The sequence below is a fragment of the Protopterus annectens genome, chromosome 13.part0 (genome assembly GCF_019279795.1).
Source record: "Protopterus annectens isolate FY-2018-M chromosome 13.part0, PAN1.0, whole genome shotgun sequence".
Taxonomy (NCBI): domain Eukaryota; kingdom Metazoa; phylum Chordata; order Ceratodontiformes; family Protopteridae; genus Protopterus; species Protopterus annectens.
This window is the reverse complement of record NC_056747.1, coordinates 1,348,148,125-1,348,165,461: the sequence shown is the minus strand read 5'-3', so window position 1 is coordinate 1,348,165,461 and position 17,337 is coordinate 1,348,148,125. Positions and strand designations below refer to the sequence as shown.

The 17,337-nt window shown below is 38.3% G+C and overlaps 1 protein-coding gene across 7 annotated transcripts in view; it reads left to right on the top strand.

Annotated features, from left to right (window-relative positions):
• The window catches only part of CACNB1 (calcium voltage-gated channel auxiliary subunit beta 1), a 2,104,836-nt gene that overhangs the window by 1,977,477 nt on the left and 110,022 nt on the right, over window positions 1-17,337 (top strand). For all 7 annotated transcript variants that reach the window (XM_044055375.1, XM_044055374.1, XM_044055371.1 and 4 more), the window contains one exon: window positions 10,026-10,177. In XM_044055375.1, the coding sequence (XP_043911310.1) occupies window positions 10,026-10,177 (152 nt within the window). The remainder of the gene's footprint in view (window positions 1-10,025; window positions 10,178-17,337) is intronic.

Sequence of the window (17,337 nt, the reverse complement as noted above, 5' to 3'; positions counted from 1 at the left end):
AGTTATGTTGTAATAACAATAATGTTTTAGAAAAACTCAAGCCACTTGTCCGCCAATCAGTCTTGGTTATTTTCTGTAACTATTTATCCAGTCTGAGAAGGTCTGAACTCACATTTCAGATTCTGTGGACCATAGCTAACTCTTTTAGCATTTGTTCCTTTAATCATCTGTTAATACACTTGCAATCTGATATTAGAATGCAGTTGTAAAACACTAGTTATTATAAGTATTTTTGATTTGCATAACGATGCATTTATACTACATAAATAAACATTATTTTACAATTAGCTTACATATTTTTTAACTTGGATTTGTACTTTTTTATTTATTTAACTGCCCTGCCATTAATTTTGCAAAAACTGCTTGACTAATGCCATATGTGATTTTATTTATTTTTAAAATTCAGAACTTTAACTGTTTGGTGTAGTGTTACTATACAATTATAAAAAAATTGTAAAAAAAGAACAAAATAGATATTGGCTTAACTAACACATGTTTATATTTACATTTGCCATTGTCTGCCTTTTCTGTTGTGCATTTTAACAGATGTACTTTAGATGAAAATAAAATACATGCATGCCAGTCATGTGACTTTAAATCTTTATTGTTATTGACTATTTTTATTTGATTTTTATACACTAGAACTGTTTTGTGTACCTTTTGACTATGCTATGAGAATGGCAGTTATTTGCTCTACCTTACTGTAGTACCGATATTTATCTTGCTTTAATTGAATGAAAGTCATACATCAGATCCTACCATGTATGCTTAACCATTTTCAAAACACAAACATATTATAAAATATATCTCTTTGTTGTACAGATCAACTGTAGTTTCTTGCACTTTTGCATTTTTTTCTTAAGCCCAGCTGTTATATGCAGGAAGTCAGTCTCTGTCAGTTCAACTAATTTATTTTCTTTATCCTGTAACTGCTATTGAAGAGTTTCCTGTATTGTTGCATGGTCTAAAACTCCTATGTATTTTTGAAAAGATGCATGTATAACTTGTCTAAGCTTCCTGAACTCATTGTGTCTGTCTTTTAGAAATTTATTACATTCTTTTGTAACATAATGTACTAGAGGTTCTGTCAGTAACTGATTTAACTCCTGTTGTAATTCTAAAATAAACCTTTCACATGTGGTGACAGGACATAACTATTCAACATCTGAATATAATGTCAGCATATTAACTTTTCCTGGTTCTTTACCATTACAGTTTTGTCTGTATAGTCTAACCTTTGAATAATGTCATGCAATACTTTTTTATGGAATGGCACACAAAATGCAGTTTCTGTTGACTCACACAATAAACATTTGTCATTCCCACATGCTTTATTTTGAGACACCAGTCAAATATTGTAATGCATTTGCATAATGCCTTGCTATCAACTTGCCCTGGTAAGGTTTTACATTTACTAATGTGCTGTGTATACCAACATTGCAATTTACTAAAGCTTGGCTTACACCTGCTTGAATAATGTCTAATAGTATCCATACTAAAAATGTGACACAGAAAAAGGTCTTACCAGTTAGCAAGAAAATAGGTGATCAGGCTTTTCATAGGTAGGTACTAGGCTATTTGCCCAAAGGCATTTATAAGCCTAGCCAGAATGTGTTGGCTTTCGCCACCCCCTTAGATTAGTTCCCTGTGCCTCTGTCCAGCGAGCCACTGAAGTGATCCCCAGGGTAAACTTTCTGTTTCCCATCCACTCGTCGAGGTTTCTCTTGAAGAGTGTTAGCGAGGAGCTCTGATTAATGTAGATTGGAATCTTGTTCCAAAGCATGGGAAGTCTCTGGGACAGGAATCTATCCCTCCAGCATGTCCTATTTATTATTTGGTGAGGTTTAGATCCCTAGACCATATGGCTCAAGAGGATAAGGTTTTCTTTACGTGGAGCATGTCCATCAATTCTGGGTTGGACATGGCCTTGTATGTCAGGCAGAGATCACCTCTGAGTAGGCGGTATGCAACTGAATACAGCTAGAGTTTCTTCAGTCAAGCTGCATAGGGCATCTGTTTGAGGCCAGTGATCCTCTTGAAGAGGTACTTCTGTGGTCTTTCCAGCTGTTGCAGGTGTCTTGTAAGGTACATCCCAAATGGGGCATTGTACTCTATGATGGGTCTGATGAGTGATGAGTAGAGGGGCACAATGATCTCTTTTGATCTTAATGCTAACCCTTTTGTGATTAGGTGGGCCACATAAAAAGATTTTCTAACTACTTTGGCAATGTGATTATCAAAGGAAAGATTACTATCAAATTGGGTCCCCAGATCACTTATTACGTTTTCTGTATTTAGGGGGCTACCACCTATGTGGTAGGTTGTGTGTACTTTGTTTTTTCCAAAAAGGATGACTATACATTTTTTGGCATTTACCTTGAGGCCATGATTTTGACACCAGGTATCCGTCTCAGTGAGACCCTTTTGGAGGATGTCTGTGTCATCCGGAGAGTCAATTATAGCCCCTAGTTTGCAGTCATCTGTGAACTTGGGTCAGCTATAGTCCTCCTGTGCTTGCCTGTACCTCTGAGAAGTATATGCCAGACAGGAGTGGTCCTAGGACTGAGCCCTGAGGAATGCCACTTGTAACCGGTTTAGAGTCAGACCTAGCTCATGCAACTCTCACCATGTGGGTTCTGTCTGTGAGCCAATTGGCAACCCATCTTGTGACATAGGGGTTTATGTTCAGGCTGGTGAGCTTGTCTATAATACCAGAATGGGAAACGGTATCGAAGGCCTTTGCAAGGTCTAGGTATGCTGTGTGTTCCACCTTTCCCTCGTCTATAGCCTTACAATGGCTGGAAATTTTTCAGAGTCACTCAAGAAGCTGGTGAAACACAACAGGCAGTGAGATGCTGTGAAAAGTAGATGTCCACCTTTTCTTGAAGAATTAATGGCACTGTGACTTTCCTGGACTTCAGGCTCAATCTGGATTCAGACGTCTGAGAAACTTTCCTACTACAAGCTGCATAAACTGGAATACTTCTGTTTAGGATTTACACATACATACAAATGTTAGTTACTGCAATTTGACTGAAGTGACCCTCTGGAGGGCTTACCACTCCCTCTGTGTTTGAATGCAGGTAGGCTTACCATTGAAAAATTAATTATAAGGTGCTAATTTTCAATGTGCTGCTTACTGTGCTGTTACTGTGATTGATCTGAAGTCTTCTTAAGACACTTGGTCTTGCTGGCTGGATTTTGCTGAAATCAAAGTCTAGTTATCACAGTCTGTTGCCCACAGAAATTTGCAGAGTGTACACTGATGCAGCAAGGACCAAAACTATGAGCAGTAACCAACACATAGCTTTTTATAACAAGTCACACAAACAGCATGGATGATATGAGAGATACAATACAAAAATATCTCTAGCAATGTTATCTGCTATAGTCTCTTCATAGTAGTTTTACATCCTGTTTTTTTTCATTAGTACTCTGTTTTGGTCTTTGTATGAAAACCTCTGTTTGCTGGTGTTTGCAGAAAAATATGTTTTCATCCTGTACTGGTATTATCTTTTAAGGAACCACTTCATGGAAAAACACATACGAATGCTGACTTGATCATTCAAACTTCCTTGGTTAACAGTGTCATATGATAGAAACATGTACATATTGTTTTCCTGTTGTCTATTCTTTACAGAAACAGGTTAACTTTCTTACTGACAGTGTGAAATGCATACATCCTGTTTTTTACATTCTAGCCAAGTCTGTAAGTGGTCAGTTTTCTTGGTGACAGTGTGAAATGCACACATTCTTATTTTTTTTTTTTACATTTTTTCTGAGTTTGTAAGGAAACATGCCTATTAAGCAGATTTGTTATTTTTCAAGACACAGTCATTTAGTATGGATGCTAATCACTTATTACTAAACTCTATTTCTACATTTAAGCAAGCATTATTTTAGTCCTTGTTTATTTTGCATGTTTGTAACAGAATTACTTTCAATCTTTTATTCACTGGTAAATACACTAACACTCTGAGTATGGAGTGATGCTGTCTGTTATATTACATACCCAGGCACTCTGAGTATGGAGTGATGCTGTCTGTTATATTACATACCCAGGCACTCTGAGTATGGGGTGATGCTGTCTGTTATATTACATACCCAGGCACTCTGAGTATGGAGTGATGCTGTCTGTTATATTACATACCCGGGCACTCTGAGTATGGAGTGATGCTGTCTGTTATATTACATACCCAGGCACTCTGAGTATGAAGTGATGCTGTCTGTTATATTACATACCCAGGCACTCTGAGTATGGTGTGATGCTGTCTGTTATATTACATACCCAGGCACTCTGAGTATGGAGTGATGCTGTCTGTTATATTACATACCCAGGCACTCTGAGTATGGAGTGATGCTGTCTGTTATATTACATACCCAGGCACTCTGAGTATGGAGTGATGCTGTCTGTTATATTACATACCCAGGCACTCTGAGTATAGAGTGATGCTGTCTGTTATATTACATACCCAGGCACTCTGAGTATAGAGTGATGCTGTCTGTTATATTACATACCCAGGCACTCTGAGTATGGAGTGATGCTGTCTGTTATATTACATACCCAGGCACTCTGAGTATGGAGTGATGCTGTCTGTTATATTACATACCCAGGCACTCTGAGTATGGAGTGATGCTGTCTGTTATATTACATACCCAGGCACTCTGAGTATGGAGTGATGCTGTCTGTTATATTACATACCCAGGCACTCTGAGTATGGAGTGATGCTGTCTGTTATATTACATACCCAGGCACTCTGAGTATGGAGTGATGCTGTCTGTTATATTACATACCCAGGCACTCTGAGTATGGAGTGATGCTGTCTGTTATATTACATACCCAGGCACTCTGAGTATGGAGTGATGCTGTCTGTTATATTACATACCCAGGCACTCTGAGTATGGAGTGATGCTGTCTGTTATATTACATACCCAGGCACTCTGAGTATGGAGTGATGCTGTCTGTTATATTACATACCCAGGCACTCTGAGTATGGAGTGATGCTGTCTGTTATATTACATACCCAGGCACTCTGAGTATGGAGTGATGCTGTCTGTTATATTACATACCCAGGCACTCTGAGTATGGAGTGATGCTGTCTGTTATATTACATACCCAGGCACTCTGAGTATGGAGTGATGCTGTCTGTTATATTACATACCCAGGCACTCTGAGTATGGAGTGATGCTGTCTGTTATATTACATACCCAGGCACTCTGAGTATGGAGTGATGCTGTCTGTTATATTACATACCCAGGCACTCTGAGTATGGAGTGATGCTGTCTGTTATATTACATACCCAGGCACTCTGAGTATGGAGTGATGCTGTCTGTTATATTACATACCCAGGCACTCTGAGTATGGAGTGATGCTGTCTGTTATATTACATACCCAGGCACTCTGAGTATGGAGTGATGCTGTCTGTTATATTACATACCCAGGCACTCTGAGTATGGAGTGATGCTGTCTGTTATATTACATACCCAGGCACTCTGAGTATGGAGTGATGCTGTCTGTTATATTACATACCCAGGCACTCTGAGTATGGAGTGATGCTGTCTGTTATATTACATACCCAGGCACTCTGAGTATGGAGTGATGCTGTCTGTTATATTACATACCCAGGCACTCTGAGTATGGAGTGATGCTGTCTGTTATATTACATACCCAGGCACTCTGAGTATGGAGTGATGCTGTCTGTTATATTACATACCCAGGCACTCTGAGTATGGAGTGATGCTGTCTGTTATATTACATACCCAGGCACTCTGAGTATGGAGTGATGCTGTCTGTTATATTACATACCCAGGCACTCTGAGTATGGAGTGATGCTGTCTGTTATATTACATACCCAGGCACTCTGAGTATGGAGTGATGCTGTCTGTTATATTACATACCCAGGCACTCTGAGTATGGAGTGATGCTGTCTGTTATATTACATACCCAGGCACTCTGAGTATGGAGTGATGCTGTCTGTTATATTACATACCCAGGCACTCTGAGTATGGAGTGATGCTGTCTGTTATATTACATACCCAGGCACTCTGAGTATGGAGTGATGCTGTCTGTTATATTACATACCCAGGCACTCTGAGTATGGAGTGATGCTGTCTGTTATATTACATACCCAGGCACTCTGAGTATGGAGTGATGCTGTCTGTTATATTACATACCCAGGCACTCTGAGTATGGAGTGATGCTGTCTGTTATATTACATACCCAGGCACTCTGAGTATGGAGTGATGCTGTCTGTTATATTACATACCCAGGCACTCTGAGTATGGAGTGATGCTGTCTGTTATATTACATACCCAGGCACTCTGAGTATGGAGTGATGCTGTCTGTTATATTACATACCCAGGCACTCTGAGTATGGAGTGATGCTGTCTGTTATATTACATACCCAGGCACTCTGAGTATGGAGTGATGCTGTCTGTTATATTACATACCCAGGCACTCTGAGTATGGAGTGATGCTGTCTGTTATATTACATACCCAGGCACTCTGAGTATGGAGTGATGCTGTCTGTTATATTACATACCCAGGCACTCTGAGTATGGAGTGATGCTGTCTGTTATATTACATACCCAGGCACTCTGAGTATGGAGTGATGCTGTCTGTTATATTACATACCCAGGCACTCTGAGTATGGAGTGATGCTGTCTGTTATATTACATACCCAGGCACTCTGAGTATGGAGTGATGCTGTCTGTTATATTACATACCCAGGCACTCTGAGTATGGAGTGATGCTGTCTGTTATATTACATACCCAGGCACTCTGAGTATGGAGTGATGCTGTCTGTTATATTACATACCCAGGCACTCTGAGTATGGAGTGATGCTGTCTGTTATATTACATACCCAGGCACTCTGAGTATGGAGTGATGCTGTCTGTTATATTACATACCCAGGCACTCTGAGTATGGAGTGATGCTGTCTGTTATATTACATACCCAGGCACTCTGAGTATGGAGTGATGCTGTCTGTTATATTACATACCCAGGCACTCTGAGTATGGAGTGATGCTGTCTGTTATATTACATACCCAGGCACTCTGAGTATGGTGTGATGCTGTCTGTTATATTACATACCCAGGCACTCTGAGTATGGAGTGATGCTGTCTGTTATATTACATACCCAGGCACTCTGAGTATGGAGTGATGCTGTCTGTTATATTACATACCCAGGCACTCTGAGTATGGAGTGATGCTGTCTGTTATATTACATACCCAGGCACTCTGAGTATGGAGTGATGCTGTCTGTTATATTACATACCCAGGCACTCTGAGTATGGAGTGATGCTGTCTGTTATATTACATACCCAGGCACTCTGTGTATGGAGTGATGCTGTCTGTTATATTACATACCCAGGCACTCTGTGTATGGAGTGATGCTGTCTGTTATATTACATACCCAGGCACTCTGAGTATGGAGTGATGCTGTCTGTTATATTACATACCCAGGCACTCTGAGTATGGAGTGATGCTGTCTGTTATATTACATACCCAGGCACTCTGAGTATGGAGTGATGCTGTCTGTTATATTACATACCCATGCACTCTGAGTATGGAGTGATGCTGTCTGTTATATTACATACCCAGGCACTCTGAGTATGGAGTGATGCTGTCTGTTATATTACATACCCAGGCACTCTGAGTATGGAGTGATGCTGTCTGTTATATTACATACCCAGGCACTCTGAGTATGGAGTGATGCTGTCTGTTATATTACATACCCAGGCACTCTGAGTATGGAGTGATGCTGTCTGTTATATTACATACCCAGGCACTCTGAGTATGGAGTGATGCTGTCTGTTATATTACATACCCAGGCACTCTGAGTATGGAGTGATGCTGTCTGTTATATTACATACCCAGGCACTCTGAGTATGGAGTGATGCTGTCTGTTATATTACACACCCAGGCACTCTGAGTATGGTGTGATGCTGTCTGTTATATTATGTGCCCAGCAATCCAGGCTCTGGGTGATGTTGTCTGTTATATTATGGGCCTCTAAATGCTCTTGGCCTTCTGTATGCTGTACACTATCAGTGTCCCCACCCCAAGCTTTATGTCAGACCTGTTATAATGTCTATTTGCTTTAATAAATATTTGTTTGATTCAATAGTGCATGTCCCAGGCTGCTGTACCCTATTCATCTCTTGCATAGAAAGATCCACAGGGGTCACACGTGAGGCTGTTTGCTGTTGTCAGGCCCTGTGCTGAGTGTCCACAACAGCACTCATTCTCATATTTAGGTAAACACTAAGCTATCAGTCTGCAGATTATTGCAAGATTAGCCCATGACCAAAGAGCAGAATCAAACCTTGTGCCTTATACCTGTGAGTTACAGTCCTAAACCATTATGCTAAACCATTATACCTTAAATAATGAGCCCTGCCAAGACTTGAACTCAGGACCCTGTACACCATAGCTACAGCAAGTTACCACTAAGCCATAGTCTTATTCATTAGAGTGTTCTTTCTGACTACCTTTTTTGATTCAGTGTTTGGAAGTCATCCTTCTATGCTTCTATAGTTCTTTTTTATTTGTTTATTATTCAGGTAAACCTATTAGGTTGATCTCAGATTTGACTGAGAAGCATTTATGGTTAGGCTCAGAGTCACAAACTAAGTAGAAATACACCAATGGAATCAAACCCAGGACTTTGAGATGACAATTAGAAACCCATAGCCTTTATTTTTTTGTGTGCAAAACTGCCAGATAAATTGCACTTAGCTATGCCATCCTTGAGAAGCATGTGATCACTAAATAATTGCACAACTCCATACACAAGTTACTTTGTAAATATGTTTGATCACTTATAAACTAGAAATGAAGGAATGCACATACAAACATTTTTCTTTTTTTCCAATCTTCTGTTTATTATGCTTTCCCTTGTCCTGTCTTACTGAGAATCATTTTATGTCTAAGGCTACTTTGATCATGTCAACATGATTATGGGAATCAGAAGTCCCAGTTTGTCACGCATCATTCATCTGTGTCACCACAAGCTAGCTGGATCCATTGTTTTCTATTTATACCTGCATTAGCTCAGTATATAAGGTGGCGCATCATCTCCTGCCCATTGTTGCCCGGTCGTAGTGTGTGTGCAGATTGTAATCACTGCTAAGAGTTACTGATATTGTGACAAACCCTGCACCCTTCTCCAGGAAGGGTGCATTGTCTCATACCCTCATTGCTACATGCTCTGGTCTTTTCTTGATCTATGGTTGCTTGCATCAGAGATAGAAATCTCCATTTTATGCTAGTGGACTGAGTTTAAAATGTTCTTATAATTTTTCATACATTCCTAATGTAAAGCCTAAAGAAAGAAACAAGCTAAAACAGAGCTTGGTGTATCTGGCAGACTGAAGTGGGGAGCTCATATAAATGTGTGTGTTTCAAAGCCTTCATGAAAACAGGCACTTGTGTATATAATGTATTATTCTTCTACAAAAGTAACACTATAGTAGCTCAAAGGAGTTCAAAGTGGGGATTTCAATGACTGCAAAAAAAAAAAAAAAAGCTCAAGGAAGACAGTCTAGATGTAACCAAAAGACTGAAATCTGGACTGATATTTCTCTGAACTCACTGTATCCTCCTCTGGAATATAACAGCCTTGGAAATAATTATATGGGTACTGTTTTGAGCTTAACATTTGGCAGGTTTCCATTAAGGACTTTTCATGTCATCTGGACAGTCTTTTTGGACCTGGTATTCATGAGACCAACCTGTATCCTTGAAGGACCACTTTTGTAAATAGATGTTGTTTCTAATCTCATTAATTGTATTGCCTCCAACTGACTGCCTTTAGTACTTTTGAAATTGATTGTTTTATGGAAGGGCATTTTTTCTGTGGATTAAAACTATATAAAAGCAGTTGGTTTTATCTGCTGATTAATATAATGAGTGAACCAATGGTGCAGATGTAATTATTCACCTTGCAGCTGTACACTTGCTCTCAAGTTATAACGTACTAGTGGAAATCATCCTTGATTGATGCTTCTTTTTCTTTTCCAGCGGAAGTACAGAGTGAAATTGAACGGATTTTTGAACTAGCCCGGACTCTTCAGTTAGTAGCCCTGGATGCTGACACCATCAACCATCCAGCTCAGCTGGCCAAGACCTCTTTGGCACCGATCATTGTTTACATAAAAATTGCGTCCCCCAAGGTAATGCAGAACACCAGCCTGGAGCAAATGTTCCACACGGGGGGGAGGGGGATACTACTCATTACAGATGCAAAATGATAAAGTAAAACATGGTAGTGAGTGACTGCCAATTAACTGCAAAGCTAGAAATGTAAACGAGCCACCATTTTCAACAGAAACTGGTGCACATGCAGTGGGTGTTGCTTTGAGAATGTAAAGTTAACAACTTTCAGCAGAGAAACATGCAAGGTAGAATAGTTAAAGTATATTTTTCATACAACTGATCCACCTATCACATTTCATAGTAGGAGTCAGTATAACAAAGCATTTTGCAGTTGCACATAGTATTGTTGGAACCAGTTCATATTGTGGATCTGTTGGAAGAGAAAGAATTCTCCTCAAAATAGTGATGTCAACTTGATAGATTTTGCTGCCTTACTGACATGAGACATTGGGAAGGGTTGGAAGCACAACTTGTCCATGCAATGTTGTATCCTTGAGTGATGCCATTTTAGAGGCTACTTAACACATTACAGATTAGTAATGCCTACAGGTATTTCTGCAGTTACATGCTACTGACGCCTGTAGACTTTGACTATTGCTTGTTCATAATTGCATTGCTTATTCCAAAACCATGCTACATGCAAGGCAATAGAAAATTTTATCTTATAGGTTCATGCTAAACTAACTGCCCTCAAAGGCCATTTTAAGCGTAGCCAATAACCGAAGGTGAGGATCAAACCCTGTACCCCTTGTTTATAAGGCAAAGACTTTAACCATTGTACCAAACCTCTGACAAACCTCCAGAAGCTGCTACACAATGGCAAACACAAATGTATTGATACTTGACCTCTGTCTGTTGTAGATAAAGAGATACTGAATATTTGTGTAATATTTATTCATGTTATAATTTTCATATTTCTCTAAATATCTCAACAATCTAATGATATAAATAGAACTGCTTATCCTCTTATGAAAGCTCATAGCAGTTTGAAGAAAATACTGCTGGCTATGAACATTTACTGAGATATTATAAGATATTTACACATTATTGCAAAGTTCATATTTACCGTGATTATTAGAACTTATAAAATCCGGTTTAATATATAGAATTGATGACGAATGCAACAATTGGAAAGGTTATTTTGTTCAGAACAGTTTGCCATTTATAGTTTTCTAGTAACATTTTTGGTTCTAGAGATAAGGAATATTTGTTTGAACTGTGAGGTGATAACTTATTATTTCTTTTAAGGCTCAGGCCACAAAGAGTACAAACTCAAAAGAGCTTCAACAAAGGGACTGGAGAAAAAGTCATTTTGTTGTATTAGTTAAGAAAAGAGATTTTACTTGCCTTATGGAAGAAAAGAAAGTTATCTGTGTAATCATACTTAACCAAATAGGGGTAGCAAGCTTTGTATACAGCTGCTTTAATGGTTGGAAGAAACAGTGAAATAAAAAAATTGAAAGTAAAATACTTGGAAGGTGTGAGTCACCTCAACGAGCACGGCATATGGAGAAGGTTACAGACGCAAAAGAAAACGAAGGTAACAGATGGGGAAGTGCAGTTACTGCCCATGACATCGCTATTGGGGCAGATAGTAAGGGGCTTAAAAGTCTAAGTAGCTGTAGTTATATAAGCTTGCCCTTTAGTCAGATTATTTTGGAGGAGCTGATTTGTGTTGTTGATGAATGTAAGACAGGACTGTAGCTTACAGCAGCCACACTAAAATGTACACTTGGAGATTTTTGCACTATGTCATTGCAGGCTATTGTCTATTTATCACCATTAGGGATTTCTTTGTGTTAGAAGTATTAATTACATGGCTTGTAAGCTGCGAGAGGCTACAGCACATTTTCTCACTGTTAAAGCAAACTGCAGAAATATTCATTAGAAGGTGCAGAGTTAGCAGCCTGTCCTGTGTGTAAAAAAAAATGAAACGTTTGGCTCAAGGAACAGAAGTGACTAAATAAATAGCACATCCATTGCAACTAAATAATGTTGCATGAAAAGGTGATGAGTTTGACAGTTAAAGTTGCTTTGAAGTGGTTATAGCCTTGCCTGTGCATCACCCTATGAACTGCATGAGAACTTATGAATATCACAGCAGCAAAATGCTAACCCAATTCAAACACTGGGTAGATGGCATATTCCATAAGAGAGCTCAGAAACTGTGATACACCCTCATAAAAATACATGCAGGAAGCAGTTCACACCACAGTATATGTAGAGTGGGTTGTAGCCTGTTTCATAGTACAAAGAACAGGCAGAATCCATATTTTCTTCATCACAAGGCTAAACTAGAGACATCCCGAAGTATATCACCTGTTTCAACAAAGTGAGTAAGCAATAAACCACTTGCTTCCAAACACACCTCTCTCCCCAGCCTTAAAAAAACACTGGTAATACATCTTTTTCGCTTGTAGATATCAGTATTGAGGGTTACATTCTTTAAAAGTACTGGTAATACATCTTTCTAGCCTTGCGGATATCAGGGCATTATTTAGAATTACACTCATTAAAGGTACTGGCAATATATCTTTCTATCCTTGTGGATATCTGGTTAGTAATGAGGGTTTTACACTCATTAAAAAGCTGGTGCTGTAAGCAAGGAGGTGGTCAGTACAGTGGGAGTCAGAATCACCCATGAAGAACAGAGGGTGGGAAGAATGGGCAAAATCTGACACCCCGGCAGAGGTAGTATGAGACAGCTGTGTCAAATAACACTCAATGCTGACACACAGAGCAGGGATATCTTTGCTAGAATGTGCACAAAGCAGATTAACGTGGGTTACTTCACTTACATGTACCGAAGGTGTTACCTCTGTAAATACATGGACTGGAGATTAACGTGTGTTCCTTCATTTATGTATAAACTAGAAAACACCAGTATTCGATGGTCAGTAAAGGCTTCCGAAGACACAATACTGCACAGCACAATCTTTAGCGTACAAAGAATGTATTTCTCTGCTTTCATCTAAACAGACTTCATCAGAAATCAAGAATACCATAAAATCCATTCTTTTATACATTTTCCCACCCTTCATCAATAAAACAATTAACCAGTTAACAACAATAAAAAAATAAAAGAAACAAGCCTACTAAAAAAAACCTATTTCCTATACTTTTGTTTTTAATTAACTTTTAGCCTCCTATTTTTCAGGAAGCATTTAATATTAATTGATTCATTCAGCCCAGGTGGTTTATCTGCTTCCAATTTTATCTGCCATAATGTTTCTGTCTCCTCTAAATAATTTTGAAAATATCCACCTCTCTGATCAAAAACCCCAACTTCTAGTATCAAAAACAAAATTTTTTTTGTAATTGTAACAACCTACAGTGTGCTTATACAATGCATTTTTAGAGTCCTTGGTTCTAGTACTATAAATATGTTCTCTTATGCATTCCATAAGGGATGGTCATCGCCACATATAATGCATCACAACTGCTACATAAAGTGATGTATACTACTCCCTTGTTTTTACAGGTTACATATCCAGGGACTTTGATTGACTGTTTAAAATAATTTACCACTACATAAGGCCCCACTGAAATAAATCGCCAAAAATGACAGTGCCCACATTTGTTCATTCCTACTAATTTATTATTATTTGAACATGCTACCAGATATCTAGTATTACTTCTGTATAATAAAGTTTTAATATTAAAAGAACTCTGATTCACAAAATTCACCTTATCACCAATTACCTTAACCAAATCACCATTCCCTTCCAAAATCTTCCAATTACCTTGCACTATATTTCTAATATTAATACTATCAGTTGTCATATTAAGAGTACAAACCATTCCCAACCCTTTACCCCTATTCAAATAATGATCTATATTTTTATTCCTCAAATCATAACTTAGGGGAACCTTCAAAATTGGGAGATAACTTATCGATCTGTTATTCAAAATATCATTACTTAACCACTCAAGATATTCCTTATCATAGCCCTTTCCACAAACAACCTTGTTTTATATATATATATATATATATATATATATATATATATATATATATATATATATATACACACACACACACACACACACATATATATATATATATGCGCCAATATACTGTATATATTTATATATATATATATAGTTTCACTTCTTAATACTGAAATATCAAAACACTGAAAATGAGAAAACTTCATATGTTAGCTCAAAATACTGAAAACTCAAAATCCTGAATGTCAAAATACTGAAAACAGATATCATACATATATTAACTGTAAACAACAAAAACCTAATTACATTCCTTCAAATATAAGCAGGGGGCACTTAGTGTAGTGAAGTGCAGTCTTGGAGTTGATATATTTAAGTAGCAGTGGGTGTGGGGGGGCGCAGGGTGGCTTGTTTCCCTGCTTATACTTGGTGGAAAGTAATATGATTTATCTTGTTTAAACTCAGTATATGTATGCTGTGTGTTTTCAGTATTTTGAGTTTCAGTATTATGAGTTTTCAGGATTTTGGTTTCAGTGTTATGAATTTCAGTATTGTGATATTTCAGTATTATGAATTGAAACTATATATATATATATATATATATATATATATATATATATATATATATAAATATATATTTATCATAAAAATCACGAGAAGCAACAGGCCACGACTTGTTGAAGTAAAACCAACAAATGGTGAGCCCTTTCGTGGACCAAGCCACTTCATCAGACAATAAAATAAATTAAAAAGCCCTCTTTTATACCATCCCATATCAATTAAGAAGGTGCCCCACTTCCAGTTCAGTAGTGAAGGATCGAGAGGTGATTGCACCCAGTAGAGATGTTAGTGAATCAACGTCAAGGGAGGTGGAGCATACGGATTTGACGTCTGATGTAGACACCACGTCCTCTGAAGGTTTGGAGAGTGACATAGTGAGGGCTGGGGGCCTCCACACGAGTGGAAGACAGTTCATATGCTTCTCCTGGTTTATTAAACCATATGGCACATCCCGAGAGAGGGACTGGAAATACAATGAGTTCTAATGGAGCACGCAGTAAACATAGTGATTTAGCAACATCATCCTTCAATACAGGGCCGTCCCAGTGTTTGCCACACACCAATTTGACTGCACCTTATCCTATCTGTCAGGCCCCTTTTCTCGACCACTTACCACTTACACAGTAGCGGTCGCATGAAATGGAAGGCGTCGCAAGAGGAGGAGAAGTATTCACCTCTGACCATCAAGAAAATGTGGCTACAAGGGGGCAAATGTTAGTTTGGAACATTTCGCAAAGGTTATTAAATGAGACTGAAAAGAAACTATTGAATAAAGGCATGTTTTTTACTCCGGCCAATAAAATGACAGTTACGGACAATATTCTAGAATTGAAAGCTTTCACACTTAATGTAATATTAAAGTTGCAATACGGGGATGCTTGTAATAATCTGTCCAGGGCTAATGTTTCAAATAAACCTAGTGGGTATGTTCACACTAATAATGCAGTGTTAGATGCCTTTGAGAAGGTGTGTATCAAAGAAATTTATAGTTTGTATGATTGTAATTTACATAGTAAATATTTAACAACTTGAGTAGAGAAGAGAAGACAGCTTTAGAGTGTCTATGGAATGAAATTACTATCTCCATGAGACCAGCAGACAAAGGTGGGTCGCTGGTGGTGATGAATTCTTCTTTTTATAGGGAGTCTATGTTTAATATCTTAGATGATACTAAGTTTTATTCTAAAGTGGAGTTTCAGCAGGTACAGAGATGCAATGATCTTATATACAATGCTTTGTTTGAATGTCTATCATGTTATTGATGTTGATTTATTTAACTATTTTATTGTTAAGGATCGAATAATACCAATAATACAGGGTCTCCCCAAAATTCATAAGGATCCATTAAAACCACCAATGAGACCTATTGTGGCAGGGGGGGTTGGTCCACCGAGACTTTATCAATTTATGGTGAAAGGCATTTAAAGCCTGTACTGAGAAGGAATCACATCATCCTGTTAGATACAGAACAATTTTTGAAGGACCTATACTCGTTCACCAGCACGTATGAGAGTGTGGATAGGCTAATGCTTATCACTATGGATGTCCAGTCCCTATTTACTGTCATCCCCAATCAAGTGGGAGTTGAATACTTCAGGAAGTATTTACTGGAAGATGTTTTTTATGATAGAAAATTTGTTGATTTTTTGTCTTTATTGATGAAGCTCATTTTAGAGAACAACCTGTTTATATTTGAGGGTGTTTTGTATAGACAGTTGGATGGCATAGCCATGGACACTTCCTGTGCCAATGGCTACACCAGCATTGTCATGGCCCTCTGGGAAAAGCAATTTTTAATGGGTGAGTATGGTAAACGTTTAAAATTTTATAGGAGGTTCGTAGATGACCTCTTCCTCTTGTGGGAGGGGGATGCATCTACATTTGAACCCTTCTTTGTACATCTGAATGAATGTACCAGTTTTCTGAATTTCACCATGAATAGTTCATTTTGTTCGGTTGACTTCCTGGATGTCAAGGTAACACAGGGGAGAGATGGACGGTTTGAGACTGAGATTTATAGGAATGACTGCTATAGAAGCAGTTAACTACATAGAACCAGCATGCACCTTCAACATATCTTTAAGAACAATGTCAGGGTCAAGGTTTGAGAACGTCGAGGCTGACAGCAAATCAAGTTAAATTTGAAGAATTGGTTGAGCTAAGAGCAAGGATTTTACAGAGGGGCTATGCTAATAGGGAACTCCAGGGAACCCTAAAATAAGTTATGGAATGTAGGAACACTGAGGGGAGGCCGTATTTTTCTGATGGTGAACAGCCACCATGAATAGTAGGGCATAGCAGAGGACACATGAGGATGTCTGTTATATACTCTAGCAATACAAAGGTATTGCAAAATATTTTTCATAGGAATTGGAACATCTTGTATGCTGATTATGCCATCACAGAGTTAGTAGGTGAGTTGCCAAAGTACACTTTTAAAAATAAGAAGAACTTGAAAAGAATTTTGTGTGGACCTAGGGTATCACCTGGGATTGTAAAGGCTTGTGATATAGATAAAGGTGCACCATACCCTGTAATAGATGTAATGTTTGTACACATATAGATGTCAGTGGAGAGTTTAAACATCCAGATATGAATAGTTTTTAAGTTTAGGCCTTCAGCTAATTGTAATAGCAACAACATTGTATATTTGGCTCACTGTTTGATC